We start from the raw sequence: 19,303 nt of genomic DNA, 5'->3' as shown, positions 1-19,303 counted from the left end.
AACCGAGCAACCCATGCACATATGCTTCACCCCTTTTTATCATAACAGACCCAAATTGACACACACGACTCACCCACACACACACACACATTAAACCCAAACCATCTGCCTCTCTCTCTCTCTCTCTCTCTGACACACACACACACACACACCCTTTCACACTGTCTGTCTAACCTCATGTTTTTATGAACAGAAGGAATTCCCCGTTGCTTTGTACTCAGAGGTTTTTGGACTGTACAGCTACTGTTCCGTTTGCTTTTAAGTGAACTTCATCCAATATTGAAGCCAAGTCTGGTCTAATTTGAAAGCTCGCAGCGGAGCAGCTGTGTAAAATGTTTCGCTTTTTTGGAGTAACCATCCTCTTCTCTCTCTCTGTCTGTCCTCCTTTGCTCTCTCTCTCTCTCTCTGTGCACTTACAGGACTACACTTTGACCATGTACTTCCAGCAGGCCTGGCGAGACAAGCGTCTGTCCTACTCCGAGATCCCGCTCAACCTGACCTTAGATAACCGGGTGGCCGACCAGCTCTGGGTCCCCGACACCTACTTCCTCAACGACAAGAAATCGTTCGTCCACGGCGTCACGGTGAAAAACAGAATGATCCGTCTGCACCCGGACGGCACCGTGCTGTACGGTCTGAGGTGAGATTTTAATCTCTTGGAGAAAGGACAAAACACTTCTGATGACACAACAGAAGCTCACATATTTCACACCGGTAAATAAAAAAACCAAACACATCTCCCACATGCTGGATGAGAACCACCAGATAATGATAGACTGTGCTGCACAAATTGTTGTAATTTCCACTTCATGTTGTCAAACACTTCCCACTTAATCTTTCCTATTTTTGAAATCAAACAAACAACCTGTGAGGGCGAAAAAAAAAACTAACTTCTACCAAGTTTAATAGAACAATGAGTCAACAATGGCTGCGTTGGACTCAGTCAGTAATTAGCTCATTAGAGCCAGATGAAGAAAACCACTGATGTGAGGTGCAATATCACCCCTGAGTGGAAATTATAACATTGATGAAGTGACCTACTTGTGTCCTCATTTACAGGACATGTGCACATTACAGAGTAAAATGCTTCAACTTTGCAAAGACTCTGCATAATTTACATCAGCATCAGAGGTGTGAAGAAGGCCCACGGACATAAACCTAGAATATTTACAGCTGTGGAAGTCATAGTGGAAATTAAATGAGGGCTCTGAGTGTCGTGGAAGTTACTGTAGCTGCAGAAAAAAAAAAAAAAAAAAAAAAAAAAAAAAAAAAAAAAAAACTGTAGCTGCTGGTTTGAGTCTTCATGGTTTACAAGATGTACAGTTTGTTTTTCTGTGCATTTCTGTTGTCGCTCACTTGGCTGTCAGAGAAGGAATATGTGTGATAGTTTCCTAGGAAGCTCCTAACATCAACGTGAACACTGACGTTTTGAATCCGATCACGTCAGATGATTGAAACATCATTCATCCTTAGAAATGCATCCATCCAAAGAACAGCTAAAGAGCAGATGCCGGTGATTTTCCGTTTCCTCAAACACAGTGTGATGGATGAGATCCTCAGACAGTGACAGTTTTCAACATTCAGCAACTTTCCTCACACATTCACGATGCACCATTTTTTCAGTTTGATCTTTTTCTTATCTCCCCAAGTTGAGACATTTGCATATTTGATGTGTGGAATATGAGACGTTTCCACTTGTTTTCCTGTTGCCAAAAACAACCGAATCTACTCCGTAAAATGATCGGCCCATCCTGAAGAGTTTCGCCCTCTCAAAGTTAACATGATGACGCTGCGCTTCTCACACCTCGCTGATGCCTCATCAGTTCATTTCGCAAATAGGTCTCTGATGTACAAACTCTATAAAAAGTTATTGAAAACCATAACATCTTAATGGCCGTCATGGCAGCTCATTGGCTCTGCTGTGGGAGAATTAGATTAAACAGAGAGAGAGAGAGAGAGAGAATGAGACAAGGAAGGAAAGAGAGAGGAGAGGATTGGAAAGAAATCTTGCCAACATTGCTCTCCTCGGTCGTCTTCATCAGCGTTGTCCGTCTTCATTACTCACACACTGTCCCGTTACAGAGCTCAGCACGTTATAATTAGTTCACGTTTCTTACATGATGTCTCTTCTACTTCCTCCATGACCAAAGTAACATCTCTGCCAAAGTTAGTGTCAAAGCTTCGAGGAGCCCTGACTCCAAATAAAAGGGTAAAAAATCTGTGGATATGATGATCGTTGCTTTCACAGGAGGAGGTGGAGGAAGAAGAACCAATCAGAGTCTGTAGAGATAAAGGAAGGCAGGTGTGAAAGGAGAAGAGGTTCGGCTTTACCTGCCCTCAAAACATCGCATCACCTCTCTCTCCCAACAACACTCTGTCATATTTTATTCACCATGGAACAAATGGTGAGCCTCTGAGTTTTCTAAAAGGTTTCAGGACAAAAAGAAGAGGATTTAGTAGAAAGGTACAGCGCTGAATTATAGTTCTCTGAATTTCTCTGTGAAAAGCTTTATAACCCCTCCACCTCTCCTGTCGATCAAAAGCACAGTAATTAGATCCTTGGGTGTATTGTTACAATTGGCACCGCGCTCATCAAATGAATAACAATTAGACTTTTTTTTAACCATTTTTTTTATCATGTTCGTTGATGGTTTTTACTGCCTCAAGGTTAAATTAGAAAATGAAAATCCTACTTTACTACTTTATTTGGTCCTTGGTTTTTAGTGCCGTAACTATGGATCAAAGCCTGATGGCCCCAGACACTTGTTCTGATAAAACACAGATTTTCAGATTTGAAGTTGTTGGATGATGTTGTTTTGTTTTGTTTTAATCTTTTGAGGTTGATTTACAGTAGGGATGCACGATAACTCTTTTATCCACCGATACCGATAATCGATAACTCTCTGCTTCTCATTACCGATGCTGATAACCGATAACATTTTTAATAGTATCCGAACCTCAAAAGGTTAGAAAATGATGCAACGAATTCAACATTATAGCTCTGCCTCTGACTTAACCAAATAATATAACAGACATCACTACTGTTGTAATCACAATAGAAAATTATGACAAAAATCAACATTTGTTTTTGTTTCAAATCAATTCAGGGGGCAAATGAACCAAAAATGAGCAAAATCAAGGCAATGTTGGCTAATGATAATTGGCTTGGCAAAAAATTAAATTATCGGACATATCTGTGTATCTGGACGATAATTATAAGCCAATATCGGGCCAATAATTATCTATACCGACAGTTGTAGTGCATCCCTGTAGGAAATAAAACCTGTGAGACTCCTGGATGTACTGGGACGTCACTTTGACATCGAGTACTGCAGTGACTTGAGCTATGGTGATGATCGTTCGATGTGTGTCACAGTGTTGGACACAAGCATAAAGCAGAAGATGGAGAGGCAGCAGCAGATTGTGGAGGCTCAGATTATACTGAAATAGAACTCCGACGGGACAAATCTTCCTTGTGTCGGGCCATTTGGGTCAAAACGGATAACCCGCGGTATCAACCCAACCTCTGGATCCAATATGCAAATGAAAAATCCATAATCACTTGAAACACGGTTCTGAACGTTTCCACTGCAGCAGCAGCGGAAGTTATGACACAAAGTCAGCACAAATATTACTTTGGATCAAGTGGGATTAGATTGAAACTGGGAGAAGAAATCCATCACCCCTGACACTCAATATCATGTAAGTAGAATGACCAGATTTTTGACAAATCCTAAATTAGGTCATAGGATCTTGTGCATGTCAATGATTGGTGGAGCAGCACATGCAGATACAGCATATTTTACAGTCCCCCCGAAAGGCCAATAAATATCAAGCTGCTATTTAATATATTATGGCAATAAATTAGATTAGAGGACGTGAAACTTAATGGTCCTTGTGATGACAGCTGGGTGACTGCAGAAACATGTAGTAAAACCAAAGACCAAAGAAATGTGAATGGTAATGTGGGTCATGTGAATGATAATTGCTTTACTCTGACATACTGTACCAAGGATAAGTGTATGAATAGAAATATACAGTATTATTAATACATATATACTCTAAATAGCACCAGAGCACAGAGAGGATTAGCTTAGCTTTGAGACAGGAATATATTGTTACTGTTATTGCCTGTTGTTATTTTAATTATGTAACAATTACTGTAACTCAAGGACCCTAGAAAGACTAGCTGGACATCCATGACATCAGCTAATGGGGATCCTGTAATAAATAGACAAACAAATAAATAAACAGCTATTGTAGCATAGCTCTGTCCAAAACCAAGAACAGACCTAACGACACCTCAAATCAACTAATCAATACCTAACGTCTCATTTATTCAGCCTTCAGAAAAGTGTAAAACTACAATTTCTGGTTTTTACGAGGAGCTGCATGTTGGAGCTGCTTCTAGGTGAACAACAGCCGGGCTCAGAGATTTCCTGGAGGCCGGCCACCGCTGTGAGGCTGCCAGACGACCAGCAGAGTGGCTGGGCAGATGGAGAAACTGTTGTTCATTGAGAAATAGTTACAGCACATTGTTTTCTGAGTGGCATCGAGTCATCTACAGGAAAAAGGTGACAGAATATGTAAAGTCGTGAGGTAAATCATCTTATTTTAGTGTAAAAGTCTGACAGAACTGCTCACATGTACAAGCCTGACCCATACAGCTGATTGATATGCAACTGATTGCAATTACAAACCACGAGTTTACACATTCAAAGAATATCTACGATCACGATCGGGTCTTTTGTTGTTTTTTGTGCTGTGCTATTTGTGCAGCTGAATTTGGCACTTTTGGCACCCAAAACAAATTTCCCTCAGGACAATAAAGTTTATCTAACCCAACCTGATCTAATCTATTTTTAATATCTTCAATGGAATTAGAAACAAAATGCACCCAGACTGAGATATCAGCTCTAAATTTAAATATGCTCCTCAAACAGAATTACAAAGCAAAAAAACAAACATCGTTCCTCAAATTAATTCTTAGCATTCACTTGACCTAAATTGTCCAAAGAGTGATAGTTTAAAAAACACAGTAATTGCAAAGGCAATCAATCGTCAATGATCCTGAAATAGCGTTTTCAACAGTTTCAGTCACAGTAAAAAAACTACAAGAGTGAAGGTTAGGTTGGAGTGGATTGTAGGAAAAAAAAACACCCTGTAGGATATGTAAAGAGCTTCAGGCTGACCTGGAGGAATGTGGAGTGGTGTTTTCAGGCCGTTCAACACTCTGCACACTAAAGCAAAGAGGGTGAAAGTCATGGAGGGCAGCACGAATCAAAGGCAGACATGAAAAGAAAAGACTAGTGTTAAATGAATCTTCACAGAAAAGCCGGCGTCTTGCTGAGATGATGATGTTCTGTGGGCAGATGAAACCAGAGCAGATCTCTTTGGGAACGTGCAGCGCATCAGTCTGTTTAGAGGTGATGAAATGAAGCCCACGAGGAAAACAGTGGCCTACCTACAGACAGACATGGTGGAGGCTCCATCATGGCTGCTGCTTTGTTGCCTCTGGTACTGGAGATGCTGAATATATCAAAGGAGTGATGAAATCAGAAGATTATCAAGGCATTTTAGAGCAAAATATGTTTCTGAGTGCCAGAGTGCCGTGTTTGACGTGAAGGTCTTCGAGGCCTTTTCAAAGCAGCACAATGACAGAAAGCTCAAATCCAGCAGCGCAAGAGAATAGCTGAAAGGGAGAAGATGGATGTTTCAAACTGGCCAACAACGAGTCTTCACTTAAACTCCTCTGAAAAGCTGAAACCTGCCATTGCAAAAAAAAAAAAAAAAAAAAGACTCCTGCAAACTTTAAAGAGCTTCAAGCCACAGTGGTGAAATAGTGGTAAAAGCAGAAACTTCCAGCAGAGAAAGTGCGAAGGTGCCTTCAAGGAAAGGAAGGTGATGGAGCCAAGAATTAGTGAAGGGTCAGTGCCAGTTATTGTGTCCTGAGTACATTTTGTGTTTATAGTATTTCATTAGAGAAGTGTTATTTTAATTATTTTGCTCAGTAACCTTGAGCATTTTTATTAAAATATTAGCTATAAAAAATTAGTTCATTTGCATCACGTACTTGAAATTTTGACCCGGGCTGTGAAAGCGCTTTATCAGAATTTGTAGAGAGCAATGTAATTTCATTAAACAACCCCAGACCAGACCTAATGAATAGTTAAAGAAACCACTTTATTTCTGCTCAACAGAAACTAGAGATTTTATTATTTTTCTACGCGTTATGACTTATTCTGAAGTTACAAGGTGAGTCTGATAAAACATGAGTCGCTGCTTCCACCTCCTCCGACCTGTGCTGCAGCAAATAATAATCTGCGCATCTCCAGAGTCAATAGTTCATCTGTCACCAAAAGTCCTGTAAACGTACTTTAATAAGGAAACAGTGCGGAACATTATTTGTATACACACAAACAGCAGGATGCATTGTGAACAGGAGAATCTTTCCATTGAGGCCGTTTATTGGAAAAGTAATTGGATGCAGTGAGTCCATAGATGCTGATAATAGAGGAAGCCACACACATTTACTGTATTTTCCATTGAACTGCCAATTCATCCCAGAGATTCATTATGGGTGTGAAAAGGCAAAACAGCACAGACCCCTTTTCTTTCTTTGTGTGTGTGTCTGTGTGTGTGTGTGGTGGTTGTGCATTCACAGACAAACTAGTGTTGTTGTTTGAGCCGCCCACACACTGATCATCAAAAGTAAAGCCGCCGTTTCAAGGGCAGGATGAACAACAGCAGATAGTCGGGATTGACTTCAGGAAAAATTTATAGTAATAATATTAATAATGCAATGATGATGTAAAAGGAAGTGTCAACAAAGACCATTAAGTGCTGCTGTGTAATTTTTAGGCAGGTTAAACCAGAGAAAACACATCAGGGGGAGAGCGTCGCCTCTGTTCTTTATCACGGTTGTTGGTTATTTGTTGAACTGACTTGTGTGTTTGTCACTGGGGATTAATGAGGACAGTGGAGCTGCAGAAATAAACTATTATACTGATAATAAAGTAGATAAATTAGAAAACAGAAATAAAGTCTGACTTTAATGATCAATAGGAGGTTGAAAAAAGAAACAACATTTACAGTGACTGACAATAATGACAAACAATACTTCTGCTGAATACGTTTTCTAATATTACAGCAGCCAAGTGATTTGATTCTGTGGGCATCCCACTCCCTGTGTTTTGTGGCGAGGCAGTGGGTGGGAAGCAGCTGCTGTGGGGGATGAGTGCTCTGCGAACGCTGTCATTATCTTAAATATCAGATAATGCAGCTCTGGCACAAAGTACATTTTATGTCTCTGGATGTGCAGCACTGCAGGCGAAGGGAGAGAGAGGTAGTCAGATCTTTGATGAGGATAAAAGTTAAAATAAATGTAGTTCAGAATATCTCTTTTGAGAATGTTACTATAGATCTAATGCAGGGGCGTCTGTGCCCAGTATAAATGTCATATAGGCGGTACACTTTAAAGGGATTGTTCAACAGTCATAGCAGTAGATTCATTACCTTTGATCATCGGTGCATGTTATTTTGAGATCCGTGGGGCAGAGACGCGATGGAATTTAGTTCCGGCTACATTTGCCTCGAAATAACTCTGTCTTGTAATGTTACATGATTTTTTCATAGCGTGGTGAATGTGCAGGTCACAATTTGTCCACAAGAGCATTTTGGAGTTGTTGGATTGTGTATTTGATGAGTTTGATGAGGGACAGGGGACCTGTACCGTTCACCTCCATTGTGTTCACTGAGCAGCTCACGTCTCTGCCCTGCAGATCTCAAAACAACATGCACCGATAATCAAAGGTAATGAACCTACTGCTATGACTATAGAGATTATGGCAATAGGCGAAATTGCCAAAATGTTAAACTATCCCTTTAATGTTGTTTAATGTGTTTTTTTATTTAGTTTGAATGCCCATTCAAATAAAATATGATAATGATGTTCAATGCTGGACTTCTTTAAGCTGTTATTTGAACTTACTGGGATCCAGTGCTGTACAGAATTATAAAACAGGTCTCGGTGCTAAATACTGTGAAAGTTGTTGTTTTAATTCTAAAACAGTGAATCCACAGAGAAGTATGCACACAGCCAGTAACTTTGTGATGTTTTACAAAGCTATAAGACTATTATCCATCACCTGTTGTTGGTGTGGTCAGCCAATCAGAAGAGAGGCTCAGAGATGGACACAAAACATTGAGAGGCGCCTGAGAGAGGAGATACGAAACAACGCTGAGATGTTTTTAGCTACTTAAAACCATAAATATATCATTTTATGAACATCAAATGTAACGAATGTGGCCTTTAACTGATACAGCTGAGGGAACGCTGGGTTGTAAATCATACAGTAGAGTGGTAGAAAAGTTGATTAGCTTCTGAAGATAAACTCAAGTTCAGTACTGTCTGCTCCGAGGGTGTGACCAACAGTCAATGCATTTGCTTGGCCTTGGTTCCAGTGACTGCTTGAATCCCTTAAGGATACTTGGCCCTGATTTGACCTCACAAGTTTGATCCATCCAGGAACCGAGTCTTGGAGCACCGTCTGGTAAATCTGGAGGGCCACTGCAGGTGATGCAACATATGGGGCTCAGTTGGTGCGGTTGGCGCAGTGTCCTCAGGCAGTATACCCAGGCAACGGGGAGCGACACCAAGAAGACTGAGCAGGAGATGTGGCTGTGCATCATTTACTGGCCGGGACATTAGGCGGTGAAGTGTGTGAGGGTAAATGGAGAAAGCCAGACAGCTGCTTTACACACTCTACACAACACAAACACAAACACACCAATGTGTAACCCCCGCACAAACATGCTTAACCTTCACCTTCCTCTCACGATCTGTCCAAAGCCTTCTGCCTTCTTCGGCTCGCTCGCTCGCTCGCTGGCTCTCTCAGGTTCTCGTTACTACGCCTCTGACTCCATCTTGACACAGAGATCAGAAAGTTGCCAGGAAGTAACCGCCAATTTACTCCTTGGTTAAACACTTGGAAGCCACAGAGGCCGATCACCAGCAGTAAATCCATCAGAGAGAAACACACGCTGACAAAGACAGAGAAAGAAAAGGAGAATCCATCTAAACCTCTTAGGCTCAAGCAACCTTCCCGTCTCACGGTGGAGGGAGGGGGGGGGGGGGGGGGGGGGGGGGGAGATGGAAACCCCTGAGGTGTGTAATATGAAGCAGAATGTTAATGTTAGAGCTCTTCCCTTTGAACTCATTTATTGTTATTAAAAGGTGCTGCTGTGATGGACCCCACCTCCCCCCCTTCTGTCTCTACTGACGCCCTTTGTCCTCAGATTCCCTCTCATCCATCTTCTCTTGATTTCACTCCCGCAGACAGACAGAGACGCAAATCTGCTCAGACCACAGGACATAAGTGACAAAATTAGCCGTCATCTACACAGAAAACTTTAGCAAAATGTTGAGTGAAATGTTCGAAAAAGCTTGGTCAAAGACAGAAACACTAATGTGACTGTTGCTAGGAGAAGCGATGGGAGGTTTGTACTGAATGTCAACACGAGGTCTTTGAGCAAACAGTCAGCGCTGCTGGTTTTCTGCAGAGGACAATTATCATTTCACTTCAAGTGGACGTTTGGTTTTAAAGCCAATTACTGAGCAATATAATGATTTCTGCCCCTTTAATGGGCACACACTGTAAAGTGTTTGTTCCCAATGTTTCATTCAGGATCTACTGCAGCTACCAAACAAACAAAACAAGGCAATAGTGTTTGAACACTGAGGTGCAATAACATCAAGGTTTGATCACTGATATTTAGACACTGTGTGGGAGTCTTTTTCTTCCCATCTCAGATCATTGTCTTCAACTTACAACCTCCATCAAACTCCTCATTACTGCTCATTCTCCCCCATGTCCTGTAGAATGAGAACAAGTGATAATGTGGCTTTACTGAGGTGTTTTATTGCAGAGTTGCTGGTTGTAATTGTGCAGTTGTTTGGCATCATACAGATGATCTACAGACATGCATGGGATATGAAAGGAGGAGAAATGAAAGGAGCTTTGCAAAAGTGCACTGTCGTGTTTCTGCATCATCACTTTAAAAGCTTTCTGCCAATCATATCACACACAATATTTTGAGTTGTTGTCCAATATGCAAGTGCATGAATCTTGTATGGTGCTTGGGGTATAGAAATGCATAGATTATAAGATGCAAAAAAAGAAAAAAAGATTGGCATTCCAGTGGCTGATGGTAGGAATAATGGAAAAGTGAGAGAGGCAGAGAGAGAGAGGGAGGAATGTGCAGAGCAAAAGGAGAGCGATAGAGGCAACAGAGACACACAAGGGTGATTATCTCTGCTGTGTAACACAGAGGATTGGACTCAAGATGAGCCTCTCCACTGGCACAAATTTATCTATGTTGTCAGGTGTGCCTAGACGATTACCCACCATGCTGTGCTGCTCTGTGGCAACTCCCTCAGTGGGAGTCAAGTTCTCACACAAGACCAGAGCCAAGGAAAGAATGGCAGCCTATTACTCACAGCCTCGTCCTTATGTTCCCTTCACAAAGTCTGATGGACAACGTAACCTTATCTACTGACTCATGGCTGGCTGCTGTTATTGTCCTTTATGATCCACCCCTGTCTATTTGTTTTGATAGCAATTGGAAGGCTAAATGCATTTACAAAGAAGACAACGTGGGGGCTATATTAGCTCTTTGGCAACTGTTGTTCAGAGCTATAGTAAAAGCACTTATCAGGCTAGAGCTGTTCTTTTAGAATATTAGATTAGGACTACGACCAATGAAGCCATAAATAATCCAGAAACTGATTAGTTTTGATTAAAGTTCATTGGACCAGTACAAGTACCTGGTCCAGGAAGTAAAAAGTCATATTCACAACCGACAAATTCTCGACGTAAACTAATGCAAGCATTTGAATATTTTGGTCATTATCAGTAAAACACAATTACAGCCCACCAGAGGAACCTAAAAAATAGGTTGTAGTACCAAAGGATCTTATAAACTGCAATTATTCACCAACACAAAGACAATTAAAGATAACCTAGCAAGATGGAAGCTAATTTAATGTCTACATTTTAATTCAAGAATCTGAATTATTATATTCATTTTATACCCTACAAATAGAAATAAGCCAATTCAAAAACAATTTAATGAATGGGACAAAGTTTTGTCCAGATACACGAGGAGAGGTAAAAGTCCTAGATCTGATTCAAAACCTTACAACTGGGGGATGAGAGCTTCCTTCTCTTGGGGCAGTACAGTGAAGACCTATAATATGCTGGTTTAATCCATCATATGATGAAGAAAGGATGGCCTCCATTCCCTTACATGCAACAGTACTGTAGCTGACAGAGGACTTTATAAAGACTATTTAAAATCCATGGCTTAATTTAATTCAAAAATAGCTGTTGCTTTTCTAAGTCATTTGTTATTTAAGTTCAAAGTATCTAAGATCAAGTCATGAACTGTTATAAGTCATGAATAAGGAAATATAAAAGTCCTGGTCTCTTCTTTGCTGAGGCACTATATATACAGTAAGTGTCTCTTGTCACTGACTGTATTGAACTGGAGTTTACAATACAGCACTTGATGTTTTATTGGATAAAAGAGAGAAAATGAAGTAGTTAAGCCTCAGGAGTCAGATCTCTGCTTCACTGTCCTATTCACCTCAGAGCTCTTGTATCTGTCCATACACTCGCCCTCGTGGCCAAACCGGCTGAATGAAGATAATAATCTACAGCTCTATTGATCAGTCTCCTCCTCAGCATGCTCCATAGAGTCAGCTCCAGTTGATTTCATAGCTAGACTCCAGTTCAGTCTGTAACAGGAGGATGTGATTTACATTTGTCATTTCAACTTCTTCTTGGATGAAACTTCTCCGCTGGGCGATAACTCTGAGAGCTTTCTTAATGAACACTGTCGAGATGAAATAAACAGCGGCCGTGTGTTTGAGTCCCCCTCCATCGGTCCCATGCTTTACAATAACTACAACTACTCCCTTGATTTACACAGTGTTAACAAAGGAACAGTCGCTCTCTTATTTATATGTATGATAATGCTACAGTCATTAAATTTCAGTGGTGTCTTGAGAGGCAGAAGGGAGATAATTTCATTAGCTTAAAGATCGAGGCCTTTGTCTTATGTTCTCTGTGTTCGTGTGGAGTTGTGCCAGCGCCTCATATACATCATCTACCTGTCAACTCCGACCTGTGAGGTTAAGAGCTCCAGCTTCCAGACAAACATGAAACATGAACCACCCACCATTTATTTTATTCCTGTTTGCTCGGACAACTTTTTACACTCAACAAGAGGGAAGGGTGGACGACTTTACTAAAACTTTAACACTCACAAAAAGTTTGGGAAATGTCACACTTACTGTATCTCTGTGACACTGAAGAAAAGAAACACAAAGAGAGGTAACATGAGATTGTAAAGTGACCTTTATCGGACAAGTAACCACAATCAGTTACTTATTTGTGACAAATAAAATAATCTATTTAAGTTTAAAGGGATAGTTCACCCTAGAATGATATTTCGCTCATTATCTACTCACCCTCATGTTGACTAAGGGCTGGAAGAATTTTCAGAGTCCACCGTCCCTTCTCTGAGTTACAGGGGGTCTTGGCGTAGCAGTGCATTTCAATGCAACGGTTGCAAAGGGACACCAGAGCTCTTCGTAAAAAAACACACACAAAAAAACATCCAAATACCTCCATGATGCTCGTATGTAATGTCCGTCTTGTGCTGAAGCCCCAAATTGCGTAATTGTCCAGAAAAAAATTAAATAAGTCTATATTTTAAGCTTGTTTGTAGCGGAAGCTTCTCGAAGCTCCTCTTCCTGGTCCGTCCAAATCTCGCGTGATTCGCAGTAACCGCACTGACGCCGGCGCAAATCACGCGAGATTTGGACGGACCAGGAAGAGGAGCTTCGAGAAGCTTCCGCTACAAACAAGCTTAAAATATAGACTTATTTATTTTTTTTCGGGACAATTACGCAATTTGGGGCTTCAGCACAAGACGGACATTACATACGAGCATCATGGAGGTATTTGGATGTTTTTTTGTGTGTGTTTTTTTACGAAGAGCTCTGGTGTCCCTTTGCAACCGTTGCATTGAAATGCACTGCTACGCCAAGACCCCCTGTAACTCAGAGAAGGGACGGTGGACTCTGAAAATTCTTCCAGCCCTTAGTCAACATGAGGGTGAGTAGATAATGAGCGAAATATCATTCTAGGGTGAACTATCCCTTTAATATAGGGATTTCAATTTAAAGGATTTTGTATTTTTTTTTATTCTTTACCATAACTTAATCTGTGTTTTTAAATATCCCATATGATTTTGAAATATTATTATTTGAAAAATTATTACATTTGAACAGTCAAGAACCGTATAATTTTAAAAAACCTAACTCTTCTAACATCTTCTTGAAATATCAATATTTTTTTTCAACATCAAGTCTCAATGGCAGCACTGGAGGTATCACTTCAAATAACCAATAATCTTGACTTGAAGTGAAGGTTATCGATCGTCTGATGACACCAGGTTGTAATGCGCTCATCCCACATGTGTCTGTTATCTCTGGCCTATCGGGGGTTACCACCGACCCACAGCGTCTGATCCTTGATCCCTGTGACTCACATCTGAGGGGGGGCCACCAACAGAGGAGCCGCTGGATTATCCAAACAATGCTAAAACTGGGACATCAGGATTAGCTCCTGCCCTGTAATCCCCTATGGAGATCCCAGTGCCACAACCACCTCAAACCTTCACATGTGAACGTCCTGTGGAGTTTTTGAAGATTTAAAGCGCTGTGAAGTTAGTGACTTAAGCTTATGTGGATGGATGGTATAAATGTTCGTCAGAGACCGTGTGCTCGGTTGAATGAGGGAGAATTGTACATTTACACATGAACATCTATCAACATTGAGACTTTATCAATCAGTGAGGGAGCCCCAGGGTATTATGGACATTCAGAGAACTCACATGTTGTATTCAATATTTGTCATTAACGTTTAACGTTTGCTACAGAAATGAAGGGTTATTGTTCTAAAACCATAAACATGCAGGTTTCTAATCCTAGAAAGAAGGCCTGCAGCCCCTGCAGCCACATGTGCTCATTTAGAGAGAGGCTGTTAATTATAATACATTGATCATTGATCTACAGTGAGTATACAGTAGGACCAGGATCATTTTCCTGGGCCTCAAGGCCAGAGCTTTCTCACAGGGTCGACCTTTTTCTGCCCAGAGATGTTTTATTCTTTCGATCAAAGGTCCAATATGGACTAAAGGAAGATAAATAATATCGGAGAAGTTAGACAAAAAGAGTTCAGGATGGCTTCAAAGTTAAGAAGTCAACAAAAATGACCAAATTACAGGTTTTACTTCGCACTCCAAAAAAAAAAAAGGTCAAAAAATTGTTCAACTACTATCCTTTAGACTTTAAAATAGTTTCTGCAACCTCCCTGCAGGTCTACAGATGGCCATTAACATTATCAGACTTTTATATTTGTTTGGTTGAATGTCGGTTGTCATGTTTGGTGACAAAAACAGTTTAATTTGACATGAAATACTTCTGACATTTGACAGTGATGTTGTCGTGTTGCCAAACTGCCAAAATCCAACATCCTCGAAATGTCACATGCCAATGTCAGTTTGACGTAAAAATACAGACGTTCAGGTCGTGACCAAAACTCTGCTAAATGTCACAATGTCAATTAGCCAATGTTTGGTTTTGAAATGATCCCAATTTTCATTTCCAAACCAAACTTAATGTCTGTCCAGTTTTAGAAATGCTACAGTCCAATGTCTTTCTGATGCTACACTGGCGTCTTGGATCAGTCAGTTTTTGTATTATCTTCATTGACATACAGAGATAAAAAATCTTATGTATTTCCACTGAAAACAATAAACACAGTTCCCTGTCAGATTCTACAACAATCGTTGTGTCTTATCTTTCCAGGATCACAACCACTGCTGCTTGTATGATGGATCTGAGGAGATATCCATTGGATGAGCAAAACTGCACGCTGGAGATAGAGAGTTGTGAGTACCTCCTTCCTTTTCTTATTGATTATCATCTCCTGTCGTTTTTAATGTTGCGGTTTTGTTCACCTTTGAATTCTAGCTTCTCAACTATACATCCTTTTCTCTCTACACACATGCAGACTTTGCGTAGCTTCAGCTTTGTTCAGTCAACTGTCAGGAACTATGTGTCACTGGGCCCCAGCAATTTGTCCTTTACTGCTGTACAAGGATTTACTCAGGATTTTAATATTTTATAACATAATCCTTCCCATCCAATTCACAGTATTTCCCTAGGTAAAGCAGAAACCTTCTTTTTCCTCCTAAATATACACTCAGCTCTGAGTTTTCTCCTCTTGAGATCATGTATTGTCTCAATATTTGGTCCCAAGAAAGAAAGGTAGTTCTGTTTTTCTAAACCTGATTTTGTAGTTTCATTTAAGATAATCTAATGATATCTACTATATAAATACCTAAAGCAGTAGAGCCACATTTCTCCAATAAATGTTCTCTTATTACATATTAACTTGTATGGCCAACACAGCTGACAGCCCTGATGCAAACTGATACTTATAAGTAAAAAAAAAAAAAAAAAGAAGAAGTATATTCTGCCAGATGTTGGCACACTACAGTCAGAACTCAAATGGATAACTGCAAACGCATGCAGATGTGTGTAACATATAGAGATGGCTAAAGGGTGTTTTCATTAAATTGTGCAACTCAGCTGGGAGGTCTACAGCTGGTGCTCAAGTACAAAGGGAACTAGAGCATGAGGAACAAAGGAGGCTGTTCAAGAGTTTTTGTAAGATCCAGATTGTGCAATACAGGAAGATAAACGCTGAAGTTCAGCAGAGGCCCGATAATCTGACGAAGACCATTTTGACATATATATCTCATCCCAAAAACCTCCATGATCACCCACTGCAGCAACGTCCTCTCTGCTCCTTCTGTGAGAACAACACCTGAAACACACTGATCCATAACCACCTGACAAAACATCCTGTTCCCAGACACAGACCATTTGTACAGCAGCCTGTTACACTGTGGTTACAATAATGCATGAAGGCTCCACTGTAAGGTAGGCAGCTAATGGACCAGAGTGTGTTCTGCTTGCACACAGGAGATTCTGCTGCACTGCAGATTTTGTGGGAATTACAGAATCAGTTTGTTGATATCAAACATTGCATCCAATATACACATTATACATATGTTCAATATCCATAATTGGGGCCATCTGGGCTCAGACAGGCAGAGTTTGGTTGAATCGCCCAAAAGAAACTCGCTAGGCAGAGAGAGAACACCGACAGGGAGAGGACTGAACTCAAGCTGTGGCGCATTAGTGTGACGGAGACGTGCAATGTGAAACTTTTTTTTAATGTATAAGCCGTGAGGCCAAATGGTTGAATGAAGCAGGAGGAGGGCGAACCAATTAAAGCTGCTATTCTGCAGGTGTGACAGGGTCACCTGAGGGCAGCAGCTACACAGGCCTCTGTTCTTTCTCTGAAGGTACAACAGCTCCATCAAATCCAAACTGTCCATCACAGACACAACATCACCTCCCTTTACCCAAAACCCAGTACTGCAAAGGTTGTTAAGGATGCAAGGGTTTAGATACGCTTGTTTTTAACTTCCCAGTGAACCTGAAACTAGGAAACCAGTGTTTCCAATTAAAGTCCTAAATGGTGGCATTTTGCCCCTTAGGTTTGAGACAAGTCGACAAAACAAAAAGAACTCTTTGTGTTTCTGTTGAGTCATGTCATGAAAATGAAGCTGGTTTTTCCTCATTCCAGTTAAATGTGCCAACAGATTTGCAGCAGCAGCCTGTCTCCCAGTCAGAGCTGACTCCCTGGGGACAGGTGACACGACGAGAAAAAACGCTGTGATTTGAATTTTGACAAACATTGCTTTGTTGAATAGTCTGAAAATTTTGAGATTTTAAGATGTCATGTGTTTCCATTACTCATTTTTTAAGTTCATAATCTGCAATGGAAAAAATGTGTTTACTCATAAAAGCAAAGAATTAACTCTGCAGGAGAAACAACTGATGTATTCTATATGAGGGGGAAAAAAGTATTTTTCACTTATTCATGAGAGGAAAAAGCAAAGAAACCCTCGTGCCTCATTTTCTGCATCACCCATTTAAAAGCACCAGTGCTGCAGATGAAGTGACAGAGCAGAGAGAGAATAAGGAAGTACAGAAACAGTGTGACCTTCATGCTAACACTGCGACACACTCAACAGTTTCTCTTAGTGAAGGGGATAAACAAGCAACAATGCCTTAATCAAAACTAATTGGGAATCTGCTATGCCTCTGGTTAAAGATGGCGCAGGGCTTGTAATTGCAAATAATATAACCTCACACTGTGCAGTGTCCATTTAATCTGCCAGTTGAGCATAGTTCGGGGGCTGATGGTGGACCAGTGAGGGGCAGATGGAGACGGACGATGGCTGTTTGCCTCACAACACGACCATCATCAGCTCCTCCAGCTCACATCCTTCTCTTTTAATTTGGTGACAGGACTCTTTTCCCACCAAGTTTACAACACGCTGGCTGCAGAGAAGCGACAGTGGCTGTGACTGTGAGCGAAGTCGCTCTTTATTTCCTGTGTGAGCATTAAAGGTCTCATGTAGCAGCAGTGTGAAGGAGATGTCTGCTGGTTGTTTCTTCTCACTCTCCTCTTGTCCACTCATGGCTCTCTACTTCTGCAGGGCCCGTCCACACAGATCCCTTTTATTGTTTTGTTTTTTTCCCTTTTATCTTTAACAACAAACAAACAAACAAAAAAAGAACATAAGAATAAAAGTATCATAATACTTTAATACTTTTTTGTTTCGTAGTTTCATCCACACAGGAGCCCTAAAACTGTATTTTTCCCAGAGTGGATAAATCTCAAAATGCCGCCCCAGCGTTTTCATGACAACCAAAACGCATCATTTGTAAAAAAAAAAAAAAAAAAAAAAAAAAAAAAAAAAAGATGTCACAGCCACATCTCTCTAACCTATCACCTGAGCCAGCAGTGGACTGCTAACGGGTCGATCAGACACTGCACCTGAAACGCGTCCATTATATCACCATACGTGGACTGACACAACTCCCAGTCAACATTTATTCAACGTATCATGATTGGAGTTTGTAAACATGTGGCATGGCATATGTACTACAGCATTTACTACAGAGTTGTTTTCAGTGGTTTTGTGTGTTGGCAGACGAAAAACCAAGTCAAAAAAGAACAAGTCCAAGACAGTTTAAAGGGGTACTTCACCCAAAATTGATAATTCACCAATTTTCTTCTCACCGTCATGCCATGGAAGGGTTGGTAGAAAGTAGAAAATTGGTGAATTATCGATTTTGGGTGAAGTATCCCTTTAAGGAAAGCTCTCTCTCTCTCTCTCTCTGCCTCCTTCTTTAATTTGACACTCAGCTCTTTGTCCACGTGCTGGCCTGTTTCCAGTGAGTTTCGATGCTCTGCTGCTTCCTAATATCCTCGTTAGTGAGACACTGACTGACTGATGCCTGTGACTTAATGAGCGCTGACAGGTTGGAATATAACGTCCAAGAACCTCCACTTATGGATCCAACTTTAATCCCAATCACGATGACCTTTGGTAATTATTTTAGACAAAAGTGAAATTGCTGACCCAGGTTTAATTACCAACTTTTAATCAGGCAATAACAAGCGGTTTCTGTACAGTAGCTGCTGCTGTATCAGCACAGTTATTTTATGCAACGAGAGATAAGGCCACCGTATTGTTTTCATTCCTCCAAGAAATTTATAATCATCAAGTTACCAAACATGAAAAATTCAACAGTGTATTAATCATTTTGATTTTTTTCCCCCCTTATTTTCCAACTTTCAAATTGTGTCCCCTGTTGAATAAAAGGTATTTGAAGAAATACTACAAACACTTCTCAGGCTACACTGGAGATTACAGCTGCACAGAGCCGGAAGAAAACACCATCAAATGGATTTGTTTATTTGTTTCCACCAATTCTCCACTGATACTGTACAACTCTATTATTTATTATCTATAACCACAACAGGACTTGTATCCTACATGCTCACTGTTTGTAACATGCGTCATGAATGAGAGGGAGAGAGGGGAATAAATCAAAACCCTGCAGCTTGTGACTAAAGGTTTGGTTCATTCACAAATCCTCACTCTTATTCTGAGATAAAGAGACTGAAGTTTGTCATTTACCTTCCTAAAAACAAGTCAATTTTTTATTTTTTATTTTCATGACTCACCTTTACCCATAATTCAATTCACTTCTGCTGATGTCTGAATTTACCAGGTACAGTGT

General features: G+C 40.6%; 1 protein-coding gene across 2 annotated transcripts in view; it reads left to right on the top strand.

The window, feature by feature from the left end:
- gabrb2b (gamma-aminobutyric acid type A receptor subunit beta2b) overlaps window positions 1–19,303 on the top strand; it is a gene marked incomplete at both ends in the record, with an annotated part of 60,145 nt that overhangs the window by 25,143 nt on the left and 15,699 nt on the right. For both annotated transcript variants that reach the window (XM_083986211.1, XM_083986212.1), the window contains 2 exons: window positions 420–640; window positions 14,939–15,021. In XM_083986211.1, the coding sequence (XP_083842337.1) occupies window positions 420–640; window positions 14,939–15,021 (304 nt within the window). The remainder of the gene's footprint in view (window positions 1–419; window positions 641–14,938; window positions 15,022–19,303) is intronic.

The sequence above is a fragment of the Trachurus trachurus genome (genome assembly GCF_905171665.1).
Source record: "Trachurus trachurus genome assembly, chromosome: 14".
NCBI classification, from domain to species: Eukaryota; Metazoa; Chordata; class Actinopteri; order Carangiformes; family Carangidae; genus Trachurus; species Trachurus trachurus.
The sequence above is the reverse complement of the archived record's forward strand: the minus strand, read 5'-3'. Positions and strand labels throughout refer to the sequence as shown.